We start from the raw sequence: 14,719 nt of genomic DNA on the forward strand, positions 1-14,719 counted from the left end.
GCTCATTCTCTTCTCTTCTTTTGGCTCTATTCTATTTTTTAAACTCCGAAAGCTGAAAGTGTGAGAAGCAAGCCACATGTAGAAACAAGCCCAGATGCATGAGCCTAGCTCTGCTTCTCTGGGGCTCTGACACCTGTTCCCAGTAGCTCTGACCTCCACTTCGGCTCCTCCAGATGGCACCTGCTTCATGTCATCTTCCCAGGTGTTCAGAGACTAGAAATTCTTTCTCTTTTCTTTCTTTCTTTCCTTTTTATTTTTTTATTTTTATTTTTATTTTTTATAACAAAACAGGACCTCTCTGCATACCTTGGCTGTCCTGAAAATTACTATGTAGACCAGGGTGGCCTTGAACTCAGAGATCAGTTTGTCTGTCTCCTGAGTACTAGGATTAAAGGCCATGAGTCTGACCTTTTATGTGTTTTAGATAAAGTTGGGGGGGGAGTCTGAAGACAACTTTCAGGAATTAGTTCTCTTTCACCATATGGGTCTTGAACTCATCATCAAATTTGGTAGCAAGCACTTTGATTCACTGAGCTATCTCACCAGCCCTAGATTCTTCCAATTACACCTGCCCAGAGCAGCCACCTTCCCAGAGTAGGCTTCCCTTTCCCACCATCAGTTATTCACAGCCCAAGGACTGAGCTTTGTTCTCCCCAAAGCAGCCAGTGTGTGCCTGGAACAGGATGCTGAGGAGTCTGTGGAGGACATGTGCCTGGGATCACTGAGCAGTGTGCTTAAGGGTGTGACCCTAGTGGCTAGCTGGCTTTGGCGCTTTCTTAAGGTGGTTTGTTGTTGTTGTTGTTTGTTTTGGCTTTTGTTTTGTTTTGTCTTTTCATGGTCCCAGACTGAATGAGGAAAGTAACTCTCTGGCTCTGTCTGTTGCTCTGGCAGCTGATGGCATGGGCTGGTACAGGCAGCCCTCAGGCCACAAAGAGAGGTAGAAGCCTCGTGTCTGGACTAGACTCCAGAACTTCTCATTTGAAATGGAAAACCCCGTTTTGCATTTTGTATTTTCCAGATTGGCTAGTAGTGTTGACCATGTGGTGTAAGGGTGTTGGATAATACTTATGTTTATGTTCTTATTGGTTACCATGGCAAAGTGAAAAAAATCAGAATAGATGGTTTCCATGGAGATTATCTTCAGTTAGTTTCCCTGAAGGTCTGGACACTGCTGTGGGCTCAGTGAATACTGGCACAGCCGTCAGGGCCTTCTCTGGGCAGAGCCATCTGCCTCCCATGCCTGCAGACCCTGAAGGCGGTGGTGACCCTGTGGCTCCAGTGGTGACCCCGTGGCTCCTTCCGGCTGGAGTTTCCCAGCATGGCGTCATCCGTAGCACTTGTTATCAGAACAGACAGAAACCTTCAAGTTCGCACTGGAGTGGAGCAGATGGCAGACCAACCCTTCACCTGGGTTCCCCACTCGCCCACTTTACATCTTCTCCACACTTCTTAGAAGCCCTCAGAGCATTTCTTTAATTCCAGATACAATATTTTACTCTAAATAAGGATTTTCCTTGATTATATAACTGTAAGGCTCTTGTCACATTCAACAACATTAATGATTTCTTCATAACAAATACCTAGACCACGTTCACATTTTCCCACATTGGATCAAGAACATCATTTTGTGGGGCTGAGGATACATGGCTCAGTTGGCAGAGTTCTGTGTTTGATTCCAAGCACCAAATAAAAGCAGATGTGGTGATATATGCCTGCAATCCTAGCCTTTGGGAGCAAAGGCAGGAGAATCATAAGTTCAAGTCATCTTTGGCTGCATAGCAATTTCAGGGCCAGCCTGGGTTACATAAGCCTGGGGTAGGGGTGAGGAATAGGGAGGGCATGTCTTCACCCGTAAGTATGTAAAAACTCGCATGCCCATGTATACCATCCTGCAGTCTGCGCACTCCTCTCCACCCTGCCTGTTCTTCAGAGTCAGGCCAGGAACAAGGGGACCTCCTGAACCCAGCTACATAGGCAAGCTACTGCTAGGTGACCTGGGCCAGGCACCGGATAGGATACACTGGCCTTCTCTGGAGCCTGCAGAGGGAGGGGAGAGAGGGATGATATAACTATAGTTCATTCTGCTGTCTGCAAATTCATTTTCTAGGAAAAGAGAGGCCATAAGACCCCATGGAACACAGCCTCTCTGGGAAGAATGGGGAACTGGCAAAGGACTCTAGCTAATCTGAGGCCAGCTGCCTCTGCTGATTGGCTAGAGTCAGGCCTGGGCATCTGTCTCGGCAGGCCTAGTTCACATACTTTTATGCTGTGCAAAATATGAATTAACTGAGCTTGGGAGTGGTGCCTGGGGCATGGTCGGTGGCGCTGACACTCTCCATTGAACTAAGTGCAAGGAAAGTTTAAAATAGGCTAGCCTTTGTTCCAGAGTTTTAAAATTCAACCCCAGTAGTTACAATGATCTGTCTTCAAGTGGATCTATAAATAAACTGCTACTGTTCCTCTTTGTCACCAAAGCTTCCGAGTCTTCCAGAGACGTCTCTGCCGCTCGTCTTCATTAGATGCCTCTCATCTGTAGGGCAGCTGCAGCATCAGCAAGTGGGGCTGACACATGGAGTTTGTAAAGACAGCAGCACGCTCCCTTTTAAAAATCCAATTCCCCCCAAATTAACTACTGAGGGAGAAATGGCAGCTTTGCATTGGAGAAATTTAAGGGGACAGTGCGCAAAGAGCCACCAGCATTAAGTCCTGGCTGCACAGACCCTGCAGTGTCAAAATGTGTAACCTGAATCCAGTCACATGAAATATCAGGCAAACACAAATTGAGAAAATAACTGACCAATATTGTTGGAAAGTATCAGTCATAAAAGACAAAGGAGGCCCTGAGAACTGGCACAGAATGCAGGGAGTTAAATAAATAGTAAAGTATGGTGAGGGAGCCAGGGACCAGGTGGCTGGCAAAGCCTAGACACAAACCTGAGGACCCGAGTGTGGAAGCCCAGCATTCACGTAGAAAGCCAGGTGTGGCCGCTCACATCTATAATCCTAGTGACAGCGACAGAGACGGGAAGGTCCCAGCTCACTTGGCCAGGCTGACTGAATCAGCGAGCTTCAGGTTCTATGAGAGACACTATCTCAAAAAATAAAGTGGAGAGCAACTGAGGAAGTCAACAAATATTGACCTTTGCCACACACACACACACACACACACACACACACACACACACACACACAAATCCTAGAGAATAGTGTGTCTAGCTGGAGATTGGAGGATACCAGCTGCAGAAACTGGTAGGACTGATACAACTTTGGGTAGTGGTATTCCCCAGTGTCAGGCTCCTGATCTAGTGCCTATGCTGTGGTTATGTAAGATGCAATGCTAACATGGGGGGGCAGGAGCAAGGGAAATCTCTGTACTATATTTTGCAACTTTTCTATAAGTCTAAAATTAGTTCAAAGCAATTTGATCTTTTATTAAAAACGAACTTCAGCCAATACTAAGGCTTTATTAGAATTCTTCATCTCCTCCTTCCCTGCCCTCCAGGTACTTGCTGTATGAAGACTCGGTGTAGCTGTAGTGGACCTTACATTTTGTTCCTGGGACTGGCCTGAACAAGCTGTCCTGACTGGGACTCCTGTGTGTCCCAAGGGAACACTCTTTCTCAGGAGGGAGTCTCTGCTTGGCTACATTGTTTTTTTTTTTTTTTTTTTTTTTAAAGGGGGGGGGGGTAGAGTGGTTACTCAGTGGTTAAGAGAACTGATTGCTCTTCCAGAGGTCCTGAGTTCAAATCCCAACAACCACATGATATAGCTCACAACCATCTGTAATGGGATCCAATGCCCCCTTCTGGTGTGTCTGAAGATAGCTACATATATATATGTATGTGTGTATGTATATGTATGTGTGTGTGTGTATATATATATATATATATATATATATATATATATATATATATATATATATATGATCTTTAAAAAAAAGAAAAAAGGTTCCTGTGCTGACCACTTACCTTTATTCTGATAATCTTCCTTAAATATTAGTTCATTTTTAAGACTTTTTTTTTTTTTTTTTTTTTTGGTTCAGGTTTTTTTCTTGTTTGTTTAGTTTTTGAGATGGTCTCTTTTAAGTACCCACAACTGGCCTGAAATTGCCTATGAAGACCAGACTGGCCTTGAATTCAGAGCTCTACTTGCCTCTGTTTCACATGTGCTGGGATTAAAGGAGGTGGCACTCCATCATGCCTGGCAAACACTTAGTTATGCGTATGGTCTGCCACACTTGATTGTGGGGGTCAGAAGTCAACTTGCAGGAGTCAGTTCTCTCCATTCTCCAGGTGTATCCCAGGGATCTAACTCAGGTCTTCAGCTCGGTGGCGAGCTGAGCATGTGAGGCTGTTCCAGAGGCACGTCTCACGTAAGTCCCAGCTGACTATGTGAGGAAAGTGGGCTTCACCAGAACGGCCCTGCCTCATCCTGAGGTTTTTGTAATCCTCCCTGTCTGCCCTCTTCCTGTGTGTGTTCCTGACCCCGCCTTACCATGCTGCCACCAATGTGTGTGTCCAGCTGTGCTATGGCTGTGATGCCCTGAAAAGCTTCAATGCCAAAGGCTGGTGGTTGGTTCTTGTCCTCAGAAATGAAGGTTGGGGACCTCCTAGGGATGCTGTGGTTATATGATGGGCATGGGCAGATGCTTTCTCAAGGCTTCCATTGGCTCAAAGTGCTTGGCTTTCTCAGATTCACCTTGTTCCCCCATCCCTCACTTCTCCTGAAAGAGGGTGAACCTTGTCTGCCAGGGCATGCTCTTCTCCTCTTTTGAAGACACCCCTTCACTCTATGTGGAAAATGCTTAAAACCTTTTGTGGAATCCAGTCTGGTTATCGGCCCAGGAGTGGCTGTCTCAGCTCTAGGGCAAGCAGAGTGGGTTCTGTGCTTTTCCTGTTTGTCATTTGCCCCATGCTCACAGCCCAGATGTAATGGAGTCACTGGCGTTCGCTGTCTCTCTGACGGGAATCATGACATGGCCTTTAGTCCCAAAACCCAGAATGCACTGGTCTGTGTGGCATGGCAGGGAGGGCCTGGCATCAGCGTGTTGATCTGGCCTGTAGATCTGTTATCTGTTTTAAAGACTAATTTCCAAGCAGTGAGAACCTGTGTAGAGTCAAGGTGTAGCTGGCTGGGACCTGGCTGGGACCTGGCTGGGACCTGGCTGGGACCTGGCTGGGACCTGGCTGGGACCTTGCTGGGACCTGGCTGGGACCTGGTTGTAGAGTATCCCATTCGTCCCTCAACTTAAGCATGACCCAGTGCCCTGCCCTCCCCAGAGCCTGATGTGGAGGAACAGGCATGTTCATAAGTCTAGAAAGCCAGCTGTAAGCAAACCCTAGGCTCACGCTTGGGCAAACGTCAGCCAGACTGCTAAACAATTAGATGATTTTAAGAAATCAGAATTTCTCGTGGCTTCAGAGGTATGTTTAGAGCCAGAAGTTTGTTCCCTTTTTGGATTCCAGGCTGGAACCCTAAATTACAAGACAATTAAGGGTATAGTATATCTAGTTTGCAAATGTGTGTGATTTAAGAAGCTAGCCCTGCCTCTTCCACATGAGAAGCTGGGTATGAGTCTGAGTCCAAGTCAGCTGGCTCTACCTTTTAATTCCCTCCCCAGGGCCTGGTTTAGCAAACATGAAGGCAACTGTAACTTCTGAGAGCAGCCAGTGGCCTGAGGTCAGGACAGAGACCTCTGAGCTCCTTTTGCTAAGTGAGTAGACTTCAGTGGAAAAAAAAAGGGAAAGAGATTTAATGTGTGTGTGTGTGTGTGTGTGTGTGTGTGTGTGTGTATGTCCATTCATCTAGTCTTTTCAGTGTGAATCTCAGACTTTCTTTGGAAACTCAGTGATTTACTTTTATATATTAAGTAGGCAGTGACCAGGCAGGCTGTGCAAGAAAGAAATAAGTGAGACCCCAGCCCTGGGTCACCTCAGCCTCCCCACTCTGGCCCTGTATGAAGCCATGGGTCAGTTCTTAGACACTGGTCCATTACAGAGTTTTTATTTTAGGAGCAGGCCAGACAGAGGACAAGGTCCAGGGTGAACAATTAAAAGAAAAGGAGAAATGTGTACTCTGGGCAAACATTAATCATCACCCATCCACCCACCTGCAGCTCCATTCTGTTAGCTCAGCATCGTCCAGTCAAACGGCAGGCACATCTGGCTACTTGCCCACTGTGTACGGTCCTTACTTGATTCTGCATGAATCCCTGTGGAGCTAAGGGCTGCTTGGGGAACCGTGCCCATGGGAGTGTGCTTCTTCCTCTATTCCACTGAGGATACTACACTGAAATGAGATGCTCTGCTCTACACGTGTGGAAAATAGTTTGCACGTTGATGGCAAGCCTCATGGGCCTCTCAACTAGATTCATCAGCCTGCAGCGTAGTTTCTTGGCGCTGCTCTGGGTGGGGGGTGCTCTATACCTTGAGTGCAGAATGGTACTGATGGGCCGTCCAGTGTGCTTTGCGCTGGACAGCTGGGCTCCTAGGGACATTGTAGATGTAATGGTAACTTCAGAGGGAGTTGACAGTTTTGTAATTACAATAGTAATAATCACCTTGAAGAAACGAGCAGTTTTGAGTTTTGTCACACCCCAACACAAGATACAGAATATTGCATTTGTTTCAAAAAGTTTCCTTTTGCCTCTTTGTATATACAAACAAGAGCAGTTGACTTTCTTGTAGGATTTTTCGGGTTGTTTTTGAGACAGGGTCTCACTGGGTAGACTTGGCTGGCCTGGGACCTGCTATACAAGCAGACAGGCCTCAAACTCAGAGACGGGTCTGCCTCTGTGTCTACTGAGGTTAAAGGCATGAGCCATCATGGCACAGGTGTCGTGAGGTGGGGTTTTGTTTGGTTGGTTTTGGGTTTTTGTTTTTGCTTTTGCATATATGTGTGAGTAACATGTAAACATGTGTGGGTACATGTGTCTGCAGTTATGTGTGCACATGCTTGTGGAGGCTGACGTTTAATTATCCACTGAACCCAGAGCTTGTTGATTCAGCTAGCCATCTTGCTCTTAGAATTCTGTCCCCACCTCCAGAGTACTGGGATTACAGGCTGGCAGAACACTGCTCAGATTTATGGGGTTCTGTGAATACAAACTCCAGTCCTTGGCTTGCCTGCTGGGCCCTCTTACCCACTAAGCCCTCTCCCAACCCCACGTACTGACTTTGCTGTCTAAGTTAGTTTGTACCTTTTAAAATGTATATAAGTGGAATCATACAATTACTTACTCATCTGGTTTCTTCCAGCCTAATTATTTTGAGGTTGGTCCGTGTTGTTCCATGTATAAGTAAGTAGTCATGCCTTTGCTGCTGAGGAGGATTCGATGGGGTGGATGCATCAGTCTGTCTACCTGCGGTAAACATTTGGTTTTACAAACAGCAGTGTCAACAAAGCTGCAGCGAACATTCATGTGCATATTTTTCTATGGATATATGCTTCTGTTTTTTTTCTTTAAGATTTATTTATTTATTTATTTAATGTATGTGAGTACACTCTTTCTTCAGACACACCAGAAGAGGACATCAGATCCCATTACAGATGGTTGTGAGCCACCATGTGGTTGCTGGGATTTGAACTCAGGACCTCTGGGAGAGCAGTCAGTGCTCTTAACCACGGAGCCATTGCTCTTGCTAGTCTTACATGGTACAGAGGTCAGACTGAGGGCCTTGTGCATGCTAGGCAAGCACACCGAGCTGAATCCCTAACATTAGCCCTTTTGGAGGCTGTTGGAACAGTTCTTTCTTTCTCTGAAAAATGTATGTGTATGACATGTTGCCTACATGTATAGACATGCCTTTTCCCCGAGGGGATCAGAAGGGGGTGTCAAATCCCCTGGAATTAGAGATGAGAGTGGTTGTAAGCCACACTGCATGGTGCTAGGAACAGAATCCAGATTCTCTGGAAGAGAAAACAGCTTGGTTCTTTTAGGTTATCCCTTTTTTTTTTTCCCCCTTAGGGTAAGATTGCTGCTTCCCCCCAACTCCCAGTATCCTAGGCCCACTGTATAGTCAGCCAACCTAGAGACCAGCCAGGAAATCTGCCCAGAGTGATGTCTCTGACAACAGACCTACAGGCTGCTCAGGTTTGTTTTTAATGAAATTTCATGGGTTGACTCCTCGTGTGCCTGGATGACTGAGATAGCTATTTTAATGCATCCCTGCTGTGTATGGAAGGCAGAGCCATATGGTGGCACATGACAGGGAGCTGACAGAAGGAAAGGACCCAGGCAGGCACCCTGTAAATATGCTGCAAGAGCCTAGAATCGGCTCCTGGGTTGCCTGAGAAGGGACCCCTACAGGTCCCAAGAGGAGTTCCTATGTCTGTCTTGTGGTTTGGGAATTAAAATAATACTTGATGTAAATGGCATAGTATGGAACTATACACGTGGACTGACTTTGGTGGGAGCTTATGATGCACTGGATTATCGGTTTCCTTCCTCCTGCTGTGGGAAAGTACCTGACAGAGGAGGTAAGGAAGGAGGGTTTATTTCAGCTCCCAGTTTGAGGGGATACAGTTTATCGTGCTGGAAAGGTGTGGTGGCAGAGCATGAGCCTGTGGCTGCAAGTCAGGAAAGAAGACATGGGTGCTGGTGTTCCGCTCAGTTCTCCTTTCTTATCCGCCTGGGACCACAGCCTGTGGGAGGTTGCTGCTCACACTCAGGGTGGGTCACTCCTCCTCTGTTAAACTTGTGAAAACACCTGACAGTCAGGACCAAAGAAAGGTGTGCCCTGATGACTCCAAGAACCACTGTAACCCCTAGGCTGCTTCATGTTAAACTGCTGTGATCTTTGCTGTTTGTCGCTGCTGTGGCATCTGCATCTGCATCTCCCAGGCCTCTGCTACCTTGGCACTTAGCTTTCCTGCTTCTGCTTTTGTGCTTATTCACGGGGCTTCCCAGGGAAATGAATGTTACAGCTCTTGAATACTGGAGTGCAGGTGAGTGACTGCAGGCTGTGGGGGCCAGGCCCACAGCCCTTTGCTGCAGTGCAGATGCTGAAGAGGTTTTGTCACAGGAATTCGCTGCTCCTGTGGGTTGGGCCCTTCAAGGCATCAAGTATTTGTGGAGGGCTTCTGTTTTCATCTGGACAGGCGTTCCAGGATAGACAGGGGAGAACAGTGATGCAGAAACTGTGAGGCTCAGAGGAGCCTTAGTATCCACAGAGATTCTAAGGAGAAAATGCACAAACAAGTCCAGCTGCAGCCAGTATGCCATGTCGTCTGTCACAGACTGCCTGATACCCAGGAATTTGTGCTTTGAGGCTAGGTCCCAGCCGAATGATTTTGAGCAAGTATGTAACATGTGAGGGTGATCATTCCTGAGAGAACACTTAGACTAAGTGTCCTCTGTCTGAAAAATAACAAAGCAATCCCTCCTGTGAAGGACCCTCCCTCACGGCTTCAGTGAGATGCCGTTAAAGCAGGGCCTGCAGTAGATAATCAGCAGGTAGTCAGCACGGCCAGCCTCAGTGCTGTAATGCTGGACTTCCTTCTTTGAGATAGGATGACCTAGACCATGGCCTCCAGTTCACTTTGAAGCCTGGGCTAGCCTCATGTTTGTGATCCTCTTGCCTCAGCTTCCCGAGTACTTGGGTTACAGGAACTGTGTACAGCTTCCAGAAACCCCAGACCCTTTTTAATTGTTTTCCTATTATAGATTTATTGTTACCTTTTCTTTTATTAATTAATCCCGCTATTCAGGAAGCAGATGGATCTCTCTGAGTTCAAGGCCAGCCTGGTCGATAGAATGAGTTCTAGTACAGCCTGGGCTACACAGGAAACCCTGTCTCAAAAAACTGTGTGAGTGTGTGTGTAAACTGAGTGTGCATGAGTACACCAGTCTGTAGTGTAACGTGCATGGAGTAGAGGGTAGAGGAGAACACCTGCTTGTTCTTTCCTCCTGCCGTGGTTGGGATTGAACTCAGTAAGTACTGTCCTCATTCTGCACTCCACATGTGACCCAGGCTACCCTGGAATTCACAGCCCTCTTGTCTTAGCATCTAAGTGCCAGGATTTGCATTTTTTTTCCTCAGTTTCCTTTGCTGTGACATGAAGACAGCCCATCCCCACGGTATCCATGGGAACACATAGCTCCCCTGAAGCCACTTCTCCAGCTTGGAGCACCACGGCTCCAGTCTTTGCTGCTCCCTTGGATCTGCTCAGCTTTGGCTCAGAAGGAGATTGCTAAAGTTGGCACTCCCTCCCCACCCCCCACCTCATCATCCCGTTCAGCATTGGCAGCTTCCGGGCTGCTCTGCAGAAACACTCAGAATTTCCATTCCCTCCTTCCCAGGCAGCAGGCAGCACCAGTCTGGCTGTCCCCAGGAAGATGCTGCTCTGGGAACAGGACGCCTGTAACCTTTTCTCCGTAGTCTACTCTGGTGGATCCACAGTTCTACTGCCTTGGCAAAGAGTTTATCTGTCTGAAAGGAGTGGGCAGGGAGGGCACAAGGCTCAATGGTGACTTCAGGTTCACTCCTCTAAACTCACTGACCCCATTTTACAGATGAGAAGGTAGAGGCACTTGCTAGAATGATGGAGCCAAGGGCTTTCCAGCTTCTCATTCCTCACCTATGGCAAGACTGCCTGAGCCTGGAGATTACTGTGCTGGGTCCACACTGTCTTGGCAAGGCTGGTAGGCTTCTGAAGAGTTTCCTTATGGAATGGGCTTCTGGGTAGGCACTGAGATCTGAAGTACATTGATTCCAGGACTGGAAGAGCCCTGGTCCTGATACCAAGAGCTTAGGGAATGGCCACATCACACAGCAGGCATGTCAACAGTGGGCACGTGATCACAACACCAATGTTGTTCTCAAGAATGTCCCTCTGGCTCATGTCTCTCACCCTCAAGTTCTTTGGCCACCAGAGCTGGTATTTTTCAAGTTCACATCAATATGTCCTTGAGAGTTTGTGGTTTATGAGATGAGAACTCCTTGCCCTGCGTGCCTTTGTCACTTGAACCCTCTCCTGCGTGCATTCTTCCCAGAGACTGTGATGTAATGCAGGTGAGCATGCCCAAGCCAGGCCATGCTCCACGCACTGAGGGGAGATGTGAACAGCTCATTGTGGGTCTGCAGGCGTCCCCGGTATACTCCGCTGCCTGAGGCTCTGTGGCACATGGGTGGTCCACAAGCTCTGAGGATTTGTGGGAACAGGAGTGATGAGTACGGCCCACATAGCAGGCCCATGGACAGGCAGCAGTGCCTGTGTGCTCACCTTGTTTTCAGGATGAAGTGCTAGAGGAATAGGGCAGGAAGGAGGCCCGGGTTTGCAGGGGCAGCAGAGCTCCTGATGGGGACGGAGATGTGGTGTGAGTGCTAGGGCACACGTGAGAGAGGGTGTGGAAGGAGGTGGATTGGACTGGACAGAGCCCTGGGGCTGACATGGTACATCTGGAGTGTCTATTAGGCAGGTGTAGGTCATCAAAAGCTTGGGGACTGACCCAGAGCACGGGCCATCAGGATTGCATAGTGGAGCTATACAGGACACTGGCATCTGCCAAGCCTCCTTCAAGCTCCCATGCTCAGGGCGTCCTTTCCATATGTGTAGGCGGCCTCCTGGAGCAGGAGAAGCCTTCATTTGAGGACAGAGAGGGGCTCAACTGTTATGACTTGGGAGCTTAGTCACCCTTCAAGTCATAAAAACCCAAGTGCCTCCCATTCCTGGAGTCCTGTTTGAAGCAAGCCAGCTGTGACTGTCCTGTGGATTCTGGCTCTTACCAGCCATCTGGGCACAACAGTCACACAGAGATCTTTGTTTTGCCAGGGGATCTGGAGCAGGGCAGGGCAGGAACATCCCCTCTCATTTCTGGGGCACAGCTGCCAGGCCGTTGGGAGGGCAGAACTGAAATCAAGCTATCTGGGAGAAGAGGGACTTCAGGGCTTTGCAGTTTTCATGTCTCTGGCTCCTCCAAGATGCATCCTGGATGGTGCCTGAGAGTAAAGAGTTGTGAGCTGGACCAGCCTCCCTGAGGACCTCGGAGATCTGAGAGTCTGCTGAGCACCCAGGGGTCCACCTGCCCCTGCACCCAGGCCCCATCTAGTATGGACTGCCGGGCACTCAACTCCATTCCTCAGTCTCTGCTGTGAAAGATGGGCATGTGGACCTTGGTGTGTGGAAGGGGTGCTTGTCCTGTCTCACCGCTGTTCCCTGCTGACGTCGAAGCCCTTTCCTCAGTTCTCTGGCTTCTCAGCTAATCCTCTAGAGATGGTCCTCTCTCCTTGTTTCAACTACTAAATAGACTGAGGGCCTGGTCTCTTTCTGTCTTTAGCCAGAAATGGATTTGCCCATCCCACCAGGCAGAGACAAGAGTCAAGGCAAACCCCAGGAGCTCGTCAGCATACCCCAGACACTGACCAGCACACTTGAGCACATCGTGGGCCAGCTGGACGTCCTCACACAGGTAGGGCCTGATGGGACTATACCCCTCATCTGCATTGCTTGGTGTTTGGATCATTTGACATTGGTTGGCAGGTATTGTTTTAATGAGAGTCAGGGTCACCTTGGATGGCCTAGGCGGACCTTGAACTGAAGACCCCCTTACTCCAGCCTCAGCACTACTGTCACAAGTGTGTGTCTGTCACCATCTCCAGCAACTGCTAGGTTTTTAAAGACACGTTCAGAGTGTTCCTCATGGACCGTATCTTTCACTGGATCAGAGAGGCATTGTGCCTGTCTTGTTATGGTTTCTATTGCTGTGAATAAATACCATAACCAAAACTCAAAACATGTTTTGGGGAAAGGATTTATTTGGCTTACACTTCCACATTGTAGTCTGTTGTTAAAGGAAATCAGGACAGGAACTTAAAACAGAGCAGGAACTTGAAAGCAGGAGCTTATGCAGAGGCCATGGAAGGGGTGCCACTTACTGGCTTGCTCAACCTGCTTTTTTATAGAACCCAGGACCACCATCTTAGGGATGGCTCCACCCACAGTGGACTGGGCCCACCCTCATCAATCACTAAGAAAATGCCCTAGAGGTTTGCTTGCAGCTTGATCTTATGAAAGCATTTTCTTAATCATGGTTCCCTCTTCCCAGATCACTATAGCTTGTGTCAAGTTGACATAAAACTAGCCAGCACAGTGGCTTACACCTTTGATTTTAGCTCTGGAGAAGCAGAAGCAAGAGGGTGTCTGGGAGTTTGAGGCTAGCCTGGTCTAAGGCTGGTCTTAATTAGTTGCAGGCTGGCCAAGGTTACATAGTGCGAGACTGTCTTTTAAAATAAATAAATGAAGTGTTTCTGAGAGTGTAAAGTGAAGTGGAAAAATGGACCTGTTTTCCAACTGACATTAAAGAAATATCAGTGTCTTCCCTGGGATTCTGACTGATGGAGCTATGTAAGCCCCAGCCACTAAACTCCAAAATCACCACACAGGTCTCTGTCCACCCTGGTATGGCAGGGTCACAACAGTACTTTGAGAGAAATCCTGTCCATTCATGTGTCCTCTCACCGGGAACTGGGGGCAGTGAGTAGGAATCTCTGCAGGCCTGGCCTTGAACTCAGTGCAGCCCATGCTTTTTCCCACGCACCCTGACTGATGCACAGGTGGTCTGGGTGCTGACCTTTGCTGTTTTTGGTAAGGGTTAGCAGATTTGAATCTCTGCAGAGTGCTTGGCTCTTACCTGATTCTAAGTACCTACTGAGGAAGTGTTTACTATAGCCTATTGTCTTCTTCAGTGAGGTAAAAGTGGGTCCTTTGGAACTTAACTTACATTAACAACTTGCAGCTTACAACAGCGCACCTTCAGTAAGAGCAAAATACCCCAGCAGGAGGTGGCAGATGCACTGTGGTTGCCCAGAGGAGCATCACATCTGACCATCTGAGGAAGGTCCTGACAGAAGAGCAGCCTGCTATGGAGGAATCAATCCAGGGTAGCTGACATGTGGCACAGGGGGCTAGTGGGCAAGTCAGTGTTGGAAGACCCTCTGTCTTCCTGGTGCCTTGGCTTTAGGTGCCTGGTGGGGACCCTACAGATCTCCACATCCCATGCTGGCTTGTAGTTAATGAGGCTATGGGACAGCCTGCTAGGACAGGCTGTAAAAACAGGGACAGGCGAGGGCTGTCCCTAGTTCAGTCCTACAGAAGGACTACAAAGGACAGCTAGTAGAAATGGAGCTGAAGCAGCCTGATGTCCCTCTAAACCCTGGGCTAAGGCAGAAAAGCCACTCCATTCTGTCACGTCAATGGTAGAATGTCAGCCTTGGGCTCACAGATGGAAGTACCCTCAGGAGAGGCTGAGTGGCTGGTTGTCACTGTGCAGGCATTCTGAGAAGCCTGTTAACCCCTGAGAAGAAAGAAAGCCTTCTCTGAAGAGACATGAGCAAGGTGCCAGGGTTTTAAGATGAAAAACCCACGTCAAGCCCCACAAAAACTACCTCATGTTCTTCACAGCCTCTTCAAGTGAGAGGTCAGGGGAGGTGGAGTCATTAGGACTTTTCAGGATAAAATTGGAAATTAAGTCTGAGAAGATGCTAAAAATATACAGGAGTATAGCACCAAAACCATTTCCTGCTGATTTAGGGGTGCACATGAAAGGTTGTTGTATGTTAACAGGAGTATGATAGTAGCTTTGTAAGAAACTCATGTCACAGAGTAGAAGTGGCCTGCAGCTAGGTGTCTGGATGTCCTACCTGACACTGGTCTCTTCGCAGCTCCATAGTGGTCTTCTCTTCTGACGGTGCCCCTGTGTTCATTGGTACCACTAAGTGAA

At 48.1% G+C, this 14,719-nt stretch overlaps 1 protein-coding gene across 1 annotated transcript in view; it reads left to right on the plus strand.

Annotated features, from left to right (window-relative positions):
* POC1A (POC1 centriolar protein A) overlaps positions 1 to 14,719 on the plus strand; it is a 66,194-nt gene that overhangs the window by 34,752 nt on the left and 16,723 nt on the right. The window contains exon 10 of the mRNA XM_080934744.1: positions 12,278 to 12,409. Coding sequence (XP_080790870.1) covers positions 12,278 to 12,409 — 132 coding nt within the window. The remainder of the gene's footprint in view (positions 1 to 12,277; positions 12,410 to 14,719) is intronic.

This window comes from Micromys minutus (assembly GCF_963924665.1).
Source record: "Micromys minutus genome assembly, chromosome: 21".
Lineage (NCBI taxonomy): Eukaryota > Metazoa > Chordata > Mammalia > Rodentia > Muridae > Micromys > Micromys minutus.